General features: G+C 34.9%; 1 protein-coding gene across 1 annotated transcript in view; it reads left to right on the top strand.

Moving 5' to 3' along the window:
• The first annotated feature begins 388 nt into the window (after window positions 1-388).
• LOC105051749 (phosphatidylserine decarboxylase proenzyme 2) overlaps window positions 389-19219 on the top strand; it is a 50519-nt gene continuing 31688 nt past the window's right edge. Inside the window, exons 1-13 of the mRNA XM_010932341.3 lie at window positions 389-627; window positions 761-840; window positions 5065-5089; window positions 10004-10063; window positions 10584-10652; window positions 11623-11715; window positions 11820-11870; window positions 13286-13369; window positions 13493-13584; window positions 13773-13928; window positions 14083-14167; window positions 16552-16663; window positions 17544-17644. Of these exons, the coding sequence (XP_010930643.1) occupies window positions 433-627; window positions 761-840; window positions 5065-5089; window positions 10004-10063; window positions 10584-10652; window positions 11623-11715; window positions 11820-11870; window positions 13286-13369; window positions 13493-13584; window positions 13773-13928; window positions 14083-14167; window positions 16552-16663; window positions 17544-17644 (1203 nt within the window). The 5' untranslated portion in view covers window positions 389-432. The remainder of the gene's footprint in view (window positions 628-760; window positions 841-5064; window positions 5090-10003; window positions 10064-10583; window positions 10653-11622; window positions 11716-11819; window positions 11871-13285; window positions 13370-13492; window positions 13585-13772; window positions 13929-14082; window positions 14168-16551; window positions 16664-17543; window positions 17645-19219) is intronic.

Below are 19219 nucleotides of genomic sequence, written 5' to 3'. Positions count from 1 at the left end.
ATACGAATATAAATACCAGTCGGATTCTCAAATTTTTATCCGAATTGATTCAAATATGAAAACGGATCAAATAGATATTATCCATATCATTTTCATCTTTATAAGATGGCCCACATCATTTTAAATATATATAATAGGTACATAAGGTTTTAATTGCAAGTAATAATTATTTTACTTATAAATTTATTTTATGTTTATTTATTATATACTTCAAAGAACACGTAGCAGCCTCGACTGCATTAGCTAACACCATGCTAATGAAGTCCGCTGTTCCATCCCAACAGGAACCGGAATATCCCATGTTTCACGTGTTTCCGGGTGGCACTCTCGTTGTTATTTACGATCTTAGGGGTTACTTACTAACCCACGCAAGTCAAAGTTTTATGAGGCGCTCCTACCCTGTCTTCAACCACTCCCCAGCCAGAGACGAGAATGGGACAGGAGAGCTCGCGACTGGACTCCGGCGAGCCTTCCCCGGCCTCCACCGCCGCCGAGGCTCCCGTGCCGTCCCGCTTCTCCCGGTTCCGTCGCCGGTTCCGGCTCCACCGCCGGAGCTCCGACACTTCCCCGTTCAAGAACCTCGACGCCGAGGATTTCGCTGGAATCGCGCGCATCGTGATCATCGGCGTAAGATTCCTCCTTCCCCCTCCCCATTTCTATGATTTCAACCTTTTTTTTGGGTTTCGTGTCCAAGAAACGGTGAAGGTGGTGAGAACTGGAACTTCGTTTCTTTGTAACTCTCCGGTTGTCGCAATGGCAGGCGGAGATGAAGTTTCAGGACCGGTGGCTCGCCTGCTTGTCTTTAGGGGAGCAGACGTATCGGACGGCCATCTCGGATCAGTTGAGTATGGAATTTGGCCTTTCTTGCTTTCTTGAATTGGACGATAGAACATGGGAGTTTGATTGTTCTTGGTTTCGTTCTATGATTCATCTGTGCTGTTTTTGAGTCGTTGGAATATGGAATTTGATCTATTTCTCTTTCTTTATTTGGTCTACATGCGTTATGTATGCTGTTCTTGGATCATTTGGACATAGACTTTTGTAATTCTTGCTTTCTCGGTTTCTTTCAACTTCTTCATTTGTGCTGTTCTTGAATCATTTGATTTTGGAAACTTGGTCACTTTTTCTTCCTTGATTTGGTTCACTTTTTTTTCCCCTTTTAAGTCCTGCTTTTTTCGTCAGCCTACTTCGTACCGGACGTCTGTTTTTGTGTTCTTGATGACAAGATACTGATACACTAGGAAGGAGGACATTAGCTGCGTTTTCTTTTATTATTTGTGTTCTTGCCTGTAGATCAAACTCAATCTTGAAGTTTATCTTGATTTTTGGCCGATGATATGAGAATTTAAAATTACATTAGAATGCTATTACATATCTGAGAATGCATAATATTACTCTGTCCTCTAAATTTAGATGAATATATACTCACCGAGAGCAAGCTATCTGTGTAGGCATTATTCTACATGCAATACTGCTAAAACAGACTGTACATTGCCCTTATAAAGGGCCATGCATAATATAATCTTCTTTAAATATTTTGTGCTACATAAATCTGTCAGATTCTGCCTTTGAACCTGAGAAATAGACTTATTAATCTCTATCTAAACAGTTTATTGGTTGTTGCCTGTTTTCTCATTGAAAACAATACTTTTACTGACATTTCATTTCTTATCATTTATATTTGGTCGTAAAAGTTGAACCATAGATTTGATGATCTGACTATTTAATAGATATCACAAGGCTGTCCTAAGCAACATGTCTTGATCGCTTTTGCTTTCTTTATTTGGTGTATATGCTTTATGTATGCCGTTCCTGGATCATTTGGACATAGAATTTTTTAATTCTTGCTTTCTTGGTTTCTTTCAACTTCCTCATTTGTGCTGTTCTTGAATCATTTGAATGTGGAAACTTGATTACTTTTACTTCCTTGATTTCGTTCACATTTCTTTTTTCTATTAAGTCCTGCTTTTTTGTAATCTACTTCCCGCTGGACATCTGATTTTGTGTTCTTGATGACGAGATACTGAGATACTATGAAGGAGCACATTAGCTGCATTTTCTTTTATTAATTGTGTTCTTGCCTGTAGATCGAACTCATTCTTGAAGTTTATGCTTGATTTCTGGCTGATGATATGAGAATTTAAAGTTATATTTAGATGATATAAAATATCTGAGAATGCATAATATTACCCTCTCCTCTAAATTTAGATGAATATATACTTATTGAGAGCAAGCTACCTGTGTAGGTATTTTTCTACATATAATAGTGCTAAAAGGGACTACACATTGCTCTTATAAAATGCACAATATAATCTTCTTTAAATATTTTGTGCTACATAAATCTGTCAGATTCTGTCTTTGAACCTAAGAAATAGACATTAATCTCTATCCAAACAGCTTATTGGATGTTGCCCGATTTTTCTCATTGAAAACAATACTTTCATTGAGTTTCATCAATTATCATATATATTTGTTCGTAAAAGTTGAAGTAGAGATTTGATGCTCTGACTCTTTAATGGATATCATAGGTCTATCCTAAGCAACATGTCTGGGTTCACTTCTAGAGCTTATGGAACTTCATCTTGTTAGGGAACAGGGAGCCAACTCAGTTGTTTGTGGACTAACGCTTATTCTAAATGGTCATCAATCATTGATTGGGCTTATGCATTTGCTTATCAAGTTATCGAGATACCAACTAGTAACAATGTCTCTTCGTATTATTGTGTTTGACAAAAATCTTTTGTCACAAGTTGCAAGTTAGTTAGTCATAACATTGTCGAAGATGATTACCTTTATTGAATGACAAAGATGGGTTTCCTTTAGAAATTACCTCATAAACGATTTCTCCATATAATAAACCAAGTGATAATGGGCAAAACACCACCATCTTACCTACTGTGGCAACTTGCAGTATAGCTAAGATGAATTTATCTGTCAAACATTATATAGTTAGATGACCTTTCAAAATTATGATATATGGACATCCTCTAATGTGTTCATTATAAGAATTCAAAGCCTTATCCAACCTGATCTGCCCAGGCTGTCCCAAATTGGACTAGAGAAAGATTGGGCCCTTCGACACATCCACAATGTTAGGTCTTTCCACACTGGGTTGTCCCAATTTTTCCCAATTTGCCCTGATCGGGACAAATCAGGTTCAATACATTTCAATATTTGGAATGGCCTATCATCCCTAAACATAATTTTTCTAAATTTATTTTTGTTTTTCCTTCTTTCTCCTTGTTTATAGTGATCGTTTGAAACTGATTCAGGACATGTTCTGATATTAGACAAACTTGGCCCAAGATGGAGATGGGTCCTAGTACCAGGATATAAACCTTTGGACTCCATTAGCTAGTTACCTCCATAAGAATGGTATTGAAAACAAAGCTTAAAAGCATCTAATAGAGTAAGATAGAAATAGCATCAAAGATAGAATTTAGATAAAACCTTTATGTTGAGAATTTGGTCGAATTATTTCACAATATATATTCGAGCAAAACAATACAGTAAATATAAAAATATACTTACTTTTCATCATTTTAGTCCAACAAGCTCCTGAATGTTTGTGAAGAAGGAAAAAATGTCATTATCATGCTTATGTAAAATTTGTTCTAATAAATACTACTTATGAAGGTAATTTTTTCTTAGCGAACTGATAAGATCTATGAAGATTTTCATCTCAAATGTCTCAATGCTTGATGAATGCATGATGGGCCTTTTTTTGAGAGGAAATGAGCCAGAACCCAAAAGTTTGATTAAGATAATGAAGGATTGCATCCTCTCAAAGAGAAGGAAAAAAGGAGGGAAAAGGAAAAGAAAGAGAAGAGAAAGGAGAGAGGAGAGTGACAAATACAACCTCTCAAAGAGAAAAAGAAAAGAAAACTAGGGAGGTGCATAACCGAACACAGCTCCAAAAGGGAGATCTAGGCCAGCTTGTATAAGGGGCCTTTAAATTGATTTACTTGTTTGGTATGAGTCACTCAACTTGCTATTGCAACATCATTCCTAGAGGGTGAATGGCTACTAGGTAATCCATTATAAATGCTGCTCTATTCTTTCATGGAGCCATCTTGGCTTCCACTCTTGACACTAGGAAAAAGAAAATGGTTATGGTCTGTGTATTTTCTTCCAAATGTAATTTGGAAATGGAAGATATAGCCAAAGTTACCCTCTATAATACCCTTCAACTTGAAAGGAGTCTATGTGAAGAGGAAGGTGAGTTTGGACAAAGGATCATCCAGGAGGCACGAAATATAATCCAAAAACTAAATAATACATGATTGAAAATAGAATTAACTAAATTACATTTTTGGATAAAGCAATGCCTTCTTCTATTGAAGTATGCAAGTCCAAGAGCTCTAAAAAGAGAAATAACCCACATAGTTGAGTATATGTTCAAGCAAAATGCCATCTTTTTCCTTGATCTAGACTTGTAGACATGGTTATGTTGTCTAAAGCTTGGGTTAAAACTTTCAATGTTTCTAGCTTTCTATATTTAACGAAAACAATTGTTTATAATTATCACTGATTCTTGCTTTATCTTTGTTAGAATGTTATTCCCTATTATTTCTTTATGTTTATAGTTCTTCCATTTCTGTCTTTTTCTAATTAGACTTTCCCTTATTATATGGTTCATTGTATCTAGATGGTTCATTGTATCTAGGCCTCTATTATATGGTTCATTATATCTAGCCCTCTATTATATAGTTCATTGTATCTAGACTGTTCATTGTATCGAAACCCTTATTGCTCTATTTATAGAGACTCTGGTAACATGAGAAATAATACAATCATTTTCTTTACACAGCCCATCTCTATCTCTCTTCTTTTCTCTTTCTATTGTTCTTCACAATCTTTATAAATTCTTTTACATAATATTTTTTGTCTTATCATGAGGTTTTCTTCCTTGGCATCCTTATTTGGTTAACATTTATCACATATTTCACTAGTACCGCATAAGGAATTATCCTTCTCCCCCTTTTTTTCTTTTGTTTCCTTTGATTTATTTCTAACAATTCCCCTTGACTCACATAATGTGTTTGTACGTGAGCATTGCTGCAGTACTGAGAAGCCTGTTTGGAAATCAGTGAGTATACTGATGCACTATTGCATTACTAAATTTTCTTCATTCATTTCTAGAATGACTGTGATATTTCGATTTATGTTTTCTAAATAAATATCAAATATGGTTAACACACTTACAGTACATGCTGAAGTACCTTTTGACTTATTGATGAATCATTTGTTGACTCTTAATTATGCATTGCAATTTTAAATACTATCTTCTAAAACAAGCCTTATTCTTTGCATACCTTGATTTTATGTCATGATGCATAGTTCTTGATGGATAAATGTAAGAAGTTATAAAGCTCGAGCATGAGAACTTACTTTTGCACATGCAAAGTTGAAAGTTCATGAAAGCACTCCATCATTTCTAGTCAAGACATCACTACTATACCTTGAAAGACTTTGCAGAGCCAATCCATTTTATCTAAATATTATGTCTTTGCATTGCTTAATCTTTTCAAGAATCAAGAATCTAGCATACATATAAATACTCCTTTTGATCCTTCGGTAACAACATATCAATCTTTTCAATTGCTTGTCATACTAAATGATCTTGCTCCATTTTTCAGTAAGAAATGTCTTAGTAAGTCTATACTTTGCCCTAGAGTCCTTGAAGGCTTGTAGCTTTTTCGAAATTTCTTAAAGATGTAGGTATCGAAGGCTTGAAGCAACTTTGCAAAATATTATTTTGCTAACATTTTTAAATTAATTGCAAAGTTAGAATGAGAAACATGTATATTGAAGGATATTAACCAACTATTTCTTTTAATTATTTTCTTTTTAATGTTTAAATAGTAACTATTGAAAGGTATAAATATATAATTTAGTTAAATTTATATTTTATCCTATATAGATTGTCTCTCTCTTTTTACTTCTTGTTGAGTCAGATACGTGGATACCTATTTTGATTCTTCTATCCATGGCCATGTAACAATGGCTCTAGAGACAAATGAAGAAAGCATGTGTTTGATAATAAAATTGAATCTAATTATAAACCTTAGATCCTATTCTTACCAAATCAAAGCATTAATCTTCAGGTCTCTTCCATATTATTCAGTTTTTGTCCAATCTAAAATAAGGATGACAATGAGTTAGGTAGGCCAATACCCATACTTGCCTCATTCTCACCTTGGGGTGGGGTAGGGTGGGTTCAATGGATCAGGTCGGGTAAAGCTACAAAAATCAATTTTCTTACATACAAATCAAGCAAATAAAAAAGAATACAAAAAATAAATATTGGTACTTCACATAATATTAAATAAATCGAAGATAGAAAACGTAACAAACCAAATTTTCAATGGTAATAGAAACATAATAAACAAAAATATTGTTCTTTAAGAAGTCAAATGTCCTTAAACTAAGAAAAGCAATCAACTAAAAAATGAACAACTAAGCATCATAGCGTGTAACTTTTCACTAATTCAATCTTTCTCACAGGTGGAGCAACTAGGATAAAGGCCTGGGAGGGGATTTGTGAAAAGTTATATATATCTGGATTGGGTTTGGGGCAGGTTTTACCATTACCTGCACCCACCTTGGATCTAGTGCAGGTTGGGTAAAAGTGTAAAACCCTCACCATTAGTCTTGGGTCAAGTCAGGTATTCAATGGGGCAGAGTAAGTTGCCACCCCTAATCAAAAATGACAAATGTTATCAAATTGGTCCTTATTTCTTGTGTGGTGATTGATTTTGGTATGTGCTACATTTCATGAATTCTATTGGACGTATACAAGGTTTTGCTAGGCCTAGCAGTGAGGCATTAAAATTTCTTTGGTTTTGGAGGAAATAAAGTTAATGATTCATGGAGAAATAGTATTCAGCAAGAAGACACACGAGCAATTGTTTAAAAAACTTTTTGGAGCTGATCCATGTGAGCATTTCTATATATAGTTTATTGCATGAACTTATGATACATATGAAGAAGCATTTTGATCTCTCATCAATAGCAAGCAATGGTATGAGAGCTCTTTTCAATTGCTTGCACCTACAGGAAGATCAATTTCTTATTAACATGATGTAGGACCACCTAGAGGGCTTAGAATCCTTATGTTGGCTTAGGATGCTACAGTGCAAAACATGTAAATGAAAACAAACTGAAATTAAATGATATTGCATTTTAATCTGGTGCTTCTATGGCTTAAAATTAATGCTTTAGAATAATGAAGCTGAGATCAGATTTAGATTATTTAACCAAATGAACCACTTTTTTGTTGATACAAAACCAAAGAGACACATTATTTAAGAAACTATCTAAAAGATGGTGTTTGCTTGTCCCCTCATGGTCACCTTCAAGTGTTGAGAGGCTCTCCAAGTCCAATTAGCAATTTGGTTCAAAGATATCTCTTGATCAGCTGCTAGGAAGCTTTTGGTAGTTTAGGGGATATGATCCAAAGGGTGTGTAATAACTTAGACTATAAGATATCACAACAACTCTATGATTTAGGGTTTGGATCAATTTTTCACTTTTGGAGGGATGAAAGCAAGGTCCACCATACCATTGCATATGGTACTATACTAGTATCGAACTGAGACTTGGTATAGGAGGTGTATCGAGTCTCGGTATACCAAACCGACTCCTGTATCAGGCATACGAACATTGCACTAGTAGGATACTGGTATGGGGTCCTGTACTGAGACGGCAAACCTTGGATGAAAGGCTCTGTTTTGAGTTGAGACAAGAGAAGAGGGTAAAGGAATGATAAAGGTTTATGGTAGATGGATAACTATAAGGTTTTGAGGATTTGTTGACTAGCGTTCAAGGTTTTGTTGCAAAGGAAATAGGTCTAAATAGAAAAGAAAAGGATAGAGAAGTAGGAGATGAATGACAGGAGGGAGAGATGATAAACTTCAATCTAGTCTGAAGGGCCTCACACCCGACCTTGCATCACATAAGGGAAACTTGCAAAGTGAAAAATTGATTTCATTTGTCAACATTACATGAAAACCAAGGGGCAGCCACCATTTATAATCAACTTAAAGTGGCTTTCAACCACAACAATCCTCGACTAAAATATAATTACAAGCCAACCCTTACTTCATGCCCCAATAACTTATTGACCAAGTAAGGTATCTTTTAGAAGTAAACTTAAAACAAAAGTTGATTGGCACTTTTAATGGCCAAGTAAGATAAAAAGGAAGTGACTTAATGGCTAAGTAAAACCTTAAAAAATTAAAAAAATAATAGGAAGCTACATAGCCTAGTTAATGCTCAAACAATGTGATGAAGGCCTCATAAGACAATGACTCTAAGTTTAATCTTTAATTGTCCATGGAAGCTGTGGTTGCCAACTGGTGCAATTGGTAAAGCCATTGGCTGTGGTACCCAATATCCTAGGTTTGAATCCTGCCCACACTTGGGTGGCTTGATGGGGGTAAAGTCCTCCCTTTTCTCAAAAAAAGAAGTCCCAATCAGCTTTGCATCCATTCATTTCCCATTCACAAATTTCAGTTTTGGTGCTGACAACAATCGTGAGTCTTGAACTTGTTTGTCTCCATCATGCTATGCTTATAATGGACTGAAGAGGTATCTTAACTGGTATAATACTAATATACTGTTTGCATCCGTGCACTATCTCCACCCTACCTGAACCACCTCATTCATCTTTCTGATAAAGTGCTCTGATGCATTACCCTTTTTTGTAAAAGATAAACTCCTTTATCTCTATGTTTCATTGTTTCTTTTTTATTGTGTAAAAATAGTCTTAAGGGTCTATATATTAAAAGGAGGATGCTTTGGACTTCCTTATCTATGATTGTAACTAAAGTATCTCATACACAAAAACCAATTATTGATACACTAAACCTCCACTTGCGCACATGCCTAATACAAGTATAACCCTATATCTATGCACACATGCAGGTGCACACACATGAGAGAAAGAGAATCTAATGGTAGGATGGGCCATTTAAATTGAGAATCTACACCATTTCTCTCATGATATGAAAACATTCAAAATGATTAAAAGTTGTTAAACTCAATTTCTTTTAGAGGTTCATTACCTATGTGCAGAATGGCTGGAAGAAACTAATGCATAGATATAAGGGACAAATTGCTTGGTGGGTCATATAAATTGAGAATCGAGATCATTAATCATAAGTACAACATAAATACATGCACCAAAATTCAAGAGGCTTAGACATTTATAAACCATATTTTGATTCAGAACACTTCATCTTGCCACAAAAGACTCCATGTCATGGCTACTTAATGCATATGGAAAAGACCTTGTAAGCTTATAAATTTTGTTTTTTAAGCATTTTAATATTGTAGATCATGGTTAACAGTGTGGGTGTGGCCTATCAATTTACCGCACCAATAAAATTTAAACTCTAACTGGTATAGGATGCTTCAAATTTTGGGTTTTCTCAATATGTCAAACATTTGGGACCATGGTTCACTGTATCGATGCATACCGTCCTATGCCAGGTATATTGTACCATATAGCTATTGAATCGAGATTTGGTTTCCCCGTGCGGGGTCGAGATTGGAGTCCTGGTATATTAACGGACCCCGCTACCAGGTGTACCAACACGATATCAGCACATTACTGGTATAAAGTCCATTACCACAATTGCAAACTTGGGACACTTTATAGTTTATACTATCGTGATTCCATCATCATTCCCTATCTACTTTTGAAATTTCTACGTGAAAGTTGTCAAATGTAATATAACAATTAACAACCATTTTATCAAATTTTATAAACTTAAGGACCGCTGTTCTAGCTTATTATTCATTATGTGCAAATATACAACATATAGGCATGTCCCCATGTCCAACTTGTAGAAAATTCTAATTAAATGCAAAACGTGAAATTGAAGACATTCACACATTAGGTCATTAGTTTTGTTATTTGAGAGACTTTCTTATCTAGTTTACCTAAATGTCTGAAAAAAATAAGGCTGCTAACCTTTTGTCACCTTTTTTTTTGTAGGAAAAGAAAGTTATATTGGAAAGAAATGGACCTCATATTGCACGCATATCTGTATTTGAGGTATGCTATCATCCTGGAATGGTTAAGGATATTATTTGCTCTCCTGCACTTTGACTATCGACAGGCATATTAATTTGGGGGTTGGCTTAGTACTCTGTAAGCAAGTGTCGATTGGATTTTTAATGATTGTCTTGCTGTTCTATACTTAATCCACTCTAATACTTGTTTAAAACTAACCAATAAAAGTGTGTGTAATGTTGTCATTTGTAATTTTCTACTATCACTGATGCAGTTAATAACTTTTTGAGTCTTGCTTATGAGTGCATTTGTCATTTCCTCCTTTAATTTATAATGTTGTACCTTTTCTGGTTAGATAACATGTTTGATTAGTTCAGCTCATCTCTTGGTTTTAATATTCAAATAGCTGATTTGGCTGCATATAAAAAGCTCATTTCATATTAAAATGTGTTGTTGAAATAGAGTAACTTGTATATATATTCACAATAGGAATATGAAATTTTTCAGAGTATTATATACATGTAGTGAATTTTCCTATTTTAATATCATCTTTATTTTGCAGACAAACAAATTATCTAGGAACAATCTGGTTGGATATTGTGAAATTGATCTCTTGAAAGTCCTCAGTGAGGTAAGATCACTTGATTGTTTCATAATGCATTTTCTAATTCTCTTTCCCATCGCTTCTTTATTACTAGATATCATGTTTGCTTAGATGATTGTGTCTTTCTTTCTTCTCTTCTGATGCTTTCTTGTGCAATTCCTTGGTCCAACATATGAAATGTCATGATACCTACTACTTTATCTTCCTTAGATTGGATTGCTTTCTTCTCAGTTTTATACTTGCAGCGAAAGTGGGTGGAATTTACCCATGTGGAACGATTCACTTTTTTAATGAACTTTTATTCCAAGATTAGCTCTCTTATCTATGTGGGTTTGGTAAGTCCAAGGGAAATAGTCATGTCATCATGATCATCTGTCATGTCAAGACTTCGACAGTGGTAGTTGCAATGGCAAACTTTAAGCACCTTGTTTAGAAAACAAGGCAAAATAGAAAATAATTACAATTACAGTTCTTGATGCTTCATTGGTAACAAGTGGTTTTGATTTTTGAGACCTTTTTTTCAACTTGTTTAGCCCCAAAATTTAACAATACCCTTGTTATTAGACTTTAACTGGTGCCACCATTGTAAAAAAACATAGATATATACACTCTTTCTCACAACTTCCATCAATATTCTGTTAGGCCTGTCCAATTCCAAGGACCTCTCCTTACAACAGAACGTTTAGATATTTACTGTACTGTGCTATATCATTTTTTATTCGAAAGGAGCATAGAATATAAAACTACAAGTTATTTCAATTGTTGAGAAAAGGATAATACCAAATTTTGAATATAAAACAATTTCTCTGTGGTGATGAGTTCATCAGTTGTACAAATAATTGAACAGACTGTCACTCTGCTTGCATCTCCTTTGCAGCTCTTTGAGATTGTGCTGAAGTTTATTGATTTCACTCTTAACTGTTCCTTGTAGGTCCTGTTCATTGGGACGTTCTCATTGTTATATATTTTTGGGTATTTTCCTTCTTGATTCTTGCAGGATTCAGAGGACAACCTTGAAGGACTTAGCCTATTAGATCCATCATCTTCCAACACAATAGTGGGTAGCATTTCTATTTCATGTTATGTCGAGGTACATAATGAATCATGCTTCCTCTTTGTTCTTCGTGTTGAATGCAAACTTCTTCCAAAATTATGTAATGGTTCTAACATATCATGCTATTGACTTTATGGCAGGATCCAATTGAAACAGAAAAAGCCTTTGCACGTCGTGTCTTAGCTGTAGTGGTATCTCCTCCTGTACTCCATGTTTAAGTGGTTTCGTGTTTTAATTTGAAATTATATGATTTTTGGGCATTGTCACTGGGGCGTTTCTGGTTATGACCAAGGATCTCACCCCAAAAAGGTAGACAGAAGGTTATTCATTATGGTCCTTGGCCCTTGTTAAGTACTCAAGACCTCCCTAATGCGCACTTGATATAGGACTACATATATGTCTGCATGCGTCCTCACAAACTCTAGGTTGCTTTATCTTTGGTGTTTGTGATAGGGGAAGGATCTAATCACAAACACCATACCGACTCATTGTCAGCCCTGAAATAGCTTGTGCTGTAGTGTCCACCAGCCACATGGTCCATGGGTACAGTCAGCCCTACTACCAGTTGTAACAACCAACAACCTAGGACCTTACCTAAAAAGGCAGTGGAAAGTTATTAATCGAAATCCTTGTACCCAAGACCTCTGCAAGCACACCCAATATGGCAACCATGCAGATCCTCACAGTTTATCTCTTAGAAATTCTGTTAGCAACTTCTAGGTAATGGATAATTTTGTTAACATTATGTTCTTGCTCCTCACCCTAAAGAGTGGAGACCTGTACCTAAAATATTAAGAGATACATGGTATCTTTCAGAAGCCATATCACTGAAGTGATTTTTGGCTTCTTGTTTCTCATACTTCTCTGACATCAATGCTATTCAAACTTAAAATGTGTCATCTCACTTCATGCATGTGATCTGATAATTTTAATGGTTGAATGGAGTGTCTAGCTAGTTGTTCCTATTGTGAAATGACTGAATATTTTTGTTTGCTTTAGGTCAGTATGCATGAGGATCTATTAGTACTTTTTTTCCACTTCACTGATTGCCTTAAATTTTTTACATAAAATTCAGATTAAGAAATGACAAAAATACCTCTTTTGTGGACACTAGGGTTATTTCACCAAGAGGAAATTGTTAAATATTTTTTCTGAAGAACTATGATGCTATGCTTTATATTTTTATGTTTCATAGATGAGATTCTTACTTTTTTTTTGCAGCATTGTTTCACATTAATCATTATATATCTTCATGTCCTTCCTCATCACTAGGGTATTACCCTTGGTTCGTAGAAAGTAAAGAGGAATGGTTTGATGCATGGATTGTGTTGACAAAAAGCCAGTTCTATGACAAAAAGATCTGTGAGAGTAGGTTGATTCCATAGTGAAATGAAGACTGAACCAGAGTCCAGGATAGAACAGTTGAACTGTAAGGTGTTTTCAATGCTTAAATAGGTTGAAATCAAAACCAAATGTCCAACAAAAGTTTGTTACAGACTGTGATTTTATGATTTTGCATGAGGTTGTAGAAGCTACTAAGGCATTTATTCATTGCAAAGTTTTGCAAATGTTGCACTATTCTATGACACATGGATTTTGATGACAGGACTACAACGAAGATGGCAAGCTCTCAGATTCCGAGTTCACTGAATTGATCAGTGCATTTGGCAATGAAGTGGCAGCATCCAAGGTCTAGGCCTAAACATATTTATTTTCTTGTAGTTTCTTGTACACACATCATTGTCTCTTCTTTTTTCTAGAATTTAAATAAATAAACAGCTAATATCTTTTTTTTTTTTTTTCAATTAATTAGAAAGAAGTGCTATTCAAGCAAGCAGACAAGAATGGTGATGGTGTTGTTGACATGGACGAGCTAGCAATTCTTCTAGCTGTTCAACAAGAAGAGTAACGATTTTGAGTTTAAACTGATTTCCATGCGACATTTTTTTCCCTTGCTTTCTAAAGTGATCTCTTTTTTCTGAAGCTGCAATTAATTGTGGCAGATTGAATAATTGGAATTATCAATGTCTGATATTATCATATTTCTTCTATTGCTTTCTGGATGACTTAATATAAACTATTGATTATTGCAGAGAATCACTTATCAGTAACTGCCCCGTCTGTGGTGAGAACCTTGGGAAGTATGACAAGATGAATGATATCATACATATGACATTGTGTTTTGACGAGGGAACTGGGAATCAGACTATGACAGGAGGATTTCTAACAGATAAGCAGGCTTCGTATGGGTGAGATATTTATATTGCTCTTGTACATCATGATTCTCTTTTTAATCTTAACATTGTTAGAAAATGTTCAGTGACTTCAGTCTATATGCAAATGAATTGTCTGTGTCCTTAGTTACTAAATAGAGGTGATATTGTATCTTTGTCTTGATTCCAGGTGGATGTTTAAACTTAGTGAATGGGCCCATTTTTCATCTTATGGCATTGGCCTGAAATCTGGATCAAGTGCTTCCCATATTTTGGTATGCATTGCTTCATGTCTATATATGATTGTTTTGTCATGATCACTATTGTGATGAAAAAACATTCAAGTACAGGGGCTAGGCAGTTCTCTGATATACCTTTGTGCTAAGTAGAAACTGATTCTCTAATTTATCCATATATCACCTGACAGCCTGATCTTATACTTTCTAAAAGTCTACCTAGTTTACTAGCATTATATGGGTTTGCTTGCATTTTTATTTTACTTTTTTTTATTGGATGTTTTATTCAAATTCTTTTCCTTTCAATTGGACCTGGTATGTGGAGAGGGAAGAGTACAACTTTAAAGGTGGATACAAGTGTCTTCATTCTGCCCTTTATGGCTTGAAACTCAATTTAATGACTCATTTGGAAAAAGTCCTCTAAAAGTTTTGAACCTTAGACATTGCTAGTAAGGTCGTGGTTCATCTCTTTCGTTCTTGGTCTAGATTGATATGCCTTGTCATATTCTTTTTGATGGTATTCCTTTAAAAGTTGTATTATTTGGCAATATATTCATCCATGATATCTTCTCTTTGTCCTTTGCACTTTTTTTATACCTATATCTGCCTCTCAATTTGGTGCTTTAACATCTATCATTAATGCCATCATAGTGCCATCATAATGCTTTAATTCTTTGTGTGATTAATGACAACCTAAAGATATTTCTTCCATGTTTAGATTTTCAGGTCCCATGATGTCACAAAGTTGTATTTGAACCTCTCAATCTGCTAGCTTTCTGTTGTCTGTTAGCATATGGGTGAAGTTTTCATAGTTCTTGTATGCTAGTCACCTTATTTTATAATTTCTTTTCTAGAGATTGACACGAGCCCTCCTCAAATGCTAAAACAAATATTTAAATTCTCTACCTACTTCATTTTCAATCATGCGTCTTACTTCATCTGTAATTCTGATGGATTAGCAGGTTATGAACTTTATGTGCTCTGTATTTTTCAAAAGAAGAGAATCACATCAAATCATGTATTGGTGCCATATAATTTCTTGTTTTTCTTTGGTTACAGTTACACCATACCTTTTCTTCACCTTTTTTTCCTTATCTTTGCCTTGAAAATCTGTTTGGTTCAGAATCAGTTGGGATTTTTCTAATGTTCTGTAAGGCCTCAGTAATGTTATGGGTCCAAGCTTGAAATGAGGTGCAAGGTAATTTTTTATCCATTATAAACATGCGACACCCAGGAATATTCCAAGTTTAAGATCAATGGCTTATTTTAGGACGGTAATAAGTTGTAAAAATGGCACGATTTAGTCACATTACTCTATTGTAGTTTCCCTCAAGAAAATAGAAACAGGAATTTTAATTGTCACAAACAATTGAAATAAATGAATTTTAATTGCCAAAAAATAAAAAAGTAATATTCGTAATGCGTCAACTTTGCTCATCTGTAGGGTCAGGATCTATTTTTTTTTAAAACTTAATCAAGAATTTTTGATTGGGAAGCTCAATATATGCAGTTGTGGGTAACTAATTCCTGTTATATGGCTTATTTCTTGGTGAGGATCATATTCATCCTTGCACACCCAATCCCTCACCCTTTCCTCCTCTCCTCCACGTTTTATAATTTCTTGGTGTAAGGTACTGGGTGAATATTGCTGGCCAAGATGGTGTTTTCAGCCTTGGAAGAGAGTGATGCACCCTTACTTCTCTTCCAACTACTGTGTGCCCACTGTCATACATGACGTAGTGGGGTTTTTACCTTGCCACAATCAGCTGCACTGACATCCACTTCCTCCTTTGAGTTCTCAGTCCAAGTTCAACAGCTCTCCAACGTCACTTGCTCTTGTCTCTTGTTTTTATGTATGTGCAATGACTTATGTCAGCTCATGTGCAATTAATTGATCTTGCATTTTTACATTCATAATATGAACTGCTAGTAATTGCCTATGGTAATATTATGTTAGTAAAACTATTGTGATTTGTGGACATTCTTTTTTCCTTGTTTGAATTTTTTATTGTAATTTACCTGTAGATTGCTTTCTGATTTTGACCTTTTTTATTGTATGTTATATTTTAAATTGTACATGTTATATTGACTACTGAGACTGGCTGTGGCAACCATACTTTAGCCTAGTTGTGATGTTCTCAGTATATTGTCTTATCATATCCTGTTTATGCCTAGCATATGTTGTCAAAAGCTAGGGTTGGGTTATCTTGAGGTTGATCAGCTTTGCATTCGTAGGGGCTGAGCATATTTTGTGTTGCAGCTTTTGATTGGTAGGGGTTGACTTGACTCTATTTGGTATTTGCAGTTTTTTCACATGTTAATATGTCATTCATTACATAGGATTAGCATTGATGTTGGGTCATTCAGATTTTCTCATGGGTAGAACTTGGAAACATTAATTCGCATGCTTTGTATGCTACCAGGTTTTTGATCGAAGAACAAAGAGGCTAGTGGAAGAAACCATTGATAGAAAAATAATTCTCTCAATGAGAGCCATATATCAATCAAAAGTTGGACTCACACTAATTGATAAAGGTATATTTGTTACATTCAACACCATGTAGTATCTCCCATTACCGGATGTTGCCATCATGCATTGATATGCTATGAGAAAATAAAAAACCAATTACTGAAAACAAGTATGCTTGTTTTACTGTTAATAGACATACTTTCAATTTTACAAGCGTAATGAAATCTTTATTTATTCATACCATACTATATTTTTTTTTCAGTGTGATATATTTATTTTCATATATGCCATATCTGGATATATGAAGTATGTAAGAATTTTGTATCAGATGATATTATTGGCTTTCTGAAAAGTTGTAAGCAGTTGCATGCCCCATTTATGCTAAGATGACACTTTTCTCCTCTGGGAAGCTAAAATCTAGTTGCCCTAACATGAAGGTACTCTATCTGAATATGATGAACTTTGCTTGGTTTAAGCTTTTTTGTGTGTTGGCACCACACTGTATCTACCTCCTTACAAGTGATGAAGTCTTGTTTAACAAAAACTTTAAAATTTTAAATTGTTTCTTAGAATGGGAGTGGGAATGGGATGACGTAATCTTGTGATTCTTGTTTTCATGGGTGACCATCTCTTCGACCTGTAAATTGTAGCTAAAGTGACATTATATACTCGCATTATTTTGGTTTATGCTTCATTCATTTCACAATTGATACAAACATAATGGGATATTTGACCCCTTTATTCAAGATGAACTTACCCATGATTGCACTTATCAAACAATGAACAATTGCCTGATTTTCTAGTTAAGTTTGTTTAAAATTATTTAGATAGTTGTATGGACCATGCTGAGAAACTTTGTGACTTAGGTGATCGGGTACTACCTAGTAGTTTATGACCATGTATCTCTTGTTTTTTGAGATGTGTGTATGCTTTCTTTGTGCATAGGGACCAGAGATCTTTTGCGAAGCATCTCTGAGAAGCAAGGGACGTGGATGAATTCTCCTGAATCTGCTCAAGATATACCCAAGTTCATCAAGTCTTTTGAGGCATGGACTTATTTTTTTTGTTGCCGTTTTTGTGTTCATTTCATAGAAGCATGTTCAAACAGAAATGCAGAGCTAAGACTAAGAGCAGAGGGTAGGTTTAACCCAGCAGTAGCATAACCTGCTCGAACTATGAAGTCTTAGCAAAGGGTAGGTTTAACCCAGCTGTTACATAAGCTGCTCAAACTATGCAATATAGTCAAAATGAGGAAGATTACAAACTTGCGGGATGCTAGGATGTCCAAGAAATATGCATGGAGAAAAGAACAATGAATTTATATCATACATGCTTCTTTACAAGGCCACTAAATATTTTTGTTCATGTCTTCCGGCCATTTGCACATTACAAAGCACTAACAAATATGATCATAATGCCTTGCTCTTTGTCTTTGATTTGCAGCTTGTTAAATTCTTTCTTTCCAAATTCCTCATGATTTTGTACCACCAAATTATTATTCCTTCTTAGAGTAGCCACTGGAGTCTCTTTCAGTCGAAAAGTCCCAAAGCAGACAAGGCGCTCACCAAGCTACAGTATTGCAAGCCAAAGAATGGTCCCAAATTCCTTTCTTTATGTGACAGACTGCAAATATGAGCAACCATTTCCTGTCTAGGATGCAAATAGGACTTCTTCCTTGTACATTGAAGGAGCAAAACCAAGTGTTCTCATAGTGATTGGATGATTTATTATCAACTTGTCAGCATGATGCTTCTATCATTGTCTTGAAGAATTCACTTTTAAGAACTCTTTTGTAAGTTTTGAATAATATGTGTAAAAAGGATAATTTTGTTAGAACCACAAATCACATTTTAAGAATGATGATAATAATAGTTAGTTATGATGACATTCTGGACCATAATTATTGGATGATAGAGGTGACCTCTAAATGAGGTGTTCATGTTTTCATGGACCATCTACTAGACAAGAAACTGCATGAAACTTGTTCTGATGATGAAATATAAGCATTTGGAATAATTGGTTTTCTTTTAATCAGCCTCTTAACTCTTTACTTTCTGCCCATGTTATATGATTGTTGAGACAGATTTTCTTGTTCAGTCAAGAAAAATTCATTTTATACCGTCCATTTTTAAGGATCATAGTAATTTGATTATGATTTCCATCGATTGTATGTATTACTAGCAATGCTACTTAGGTTCCTAATAGACACAATTTTATGTTGGAACATAATGTGGGAACACCACAGATGCTGTTTTGCTGTGGCATATCTGATCAGGAATTTTCTTGCTTTTAGGATATTTGTGATAACATCAAAAGTTGCTTTGCTTATTGGAAGTACTTCATAAAAGTCATGCTTGGTTACTATCCATTATTGATTAGATTTTTAACCCTCTAAGGAAGGAACTTTGATTAAGGTTTGGGCCTTCAAAGAAATATCCAAATTTGTCATATATAGATTTCAAGGACACTCTAAATATTTTGTGTAACAACCTAGGTCTTTACCCAAAAGGTTAACCAGAAGATTATTAATTCAGGTCCTTAGCCCTATTTAAGTACCCAAGACCTCTCCAACACACGATGTGGGACTAAGCACATGACTGCATAGGCTGCATACTCCCTGT

Source organism: Elaeis guineensis, chromosome 9 (assembly GCF_000442705.2).
Source record: "Elaeis guineensis isolate ETL-2024a chromosome 9, EG11, whole genome shotgun sequence".
In the NCBI taxonomy this organism is placed as follows: Eukaryota; Viridiplantae; Streptophyta; class Magnoliopsida; order Arecales; family Arecaceae; genus Elaeis; species Elaeis guineensis.
Note: the sequence above shows the minus strand (reverse complement) of the source record. Positions and strands in the feature narration are given on the sequence as shown.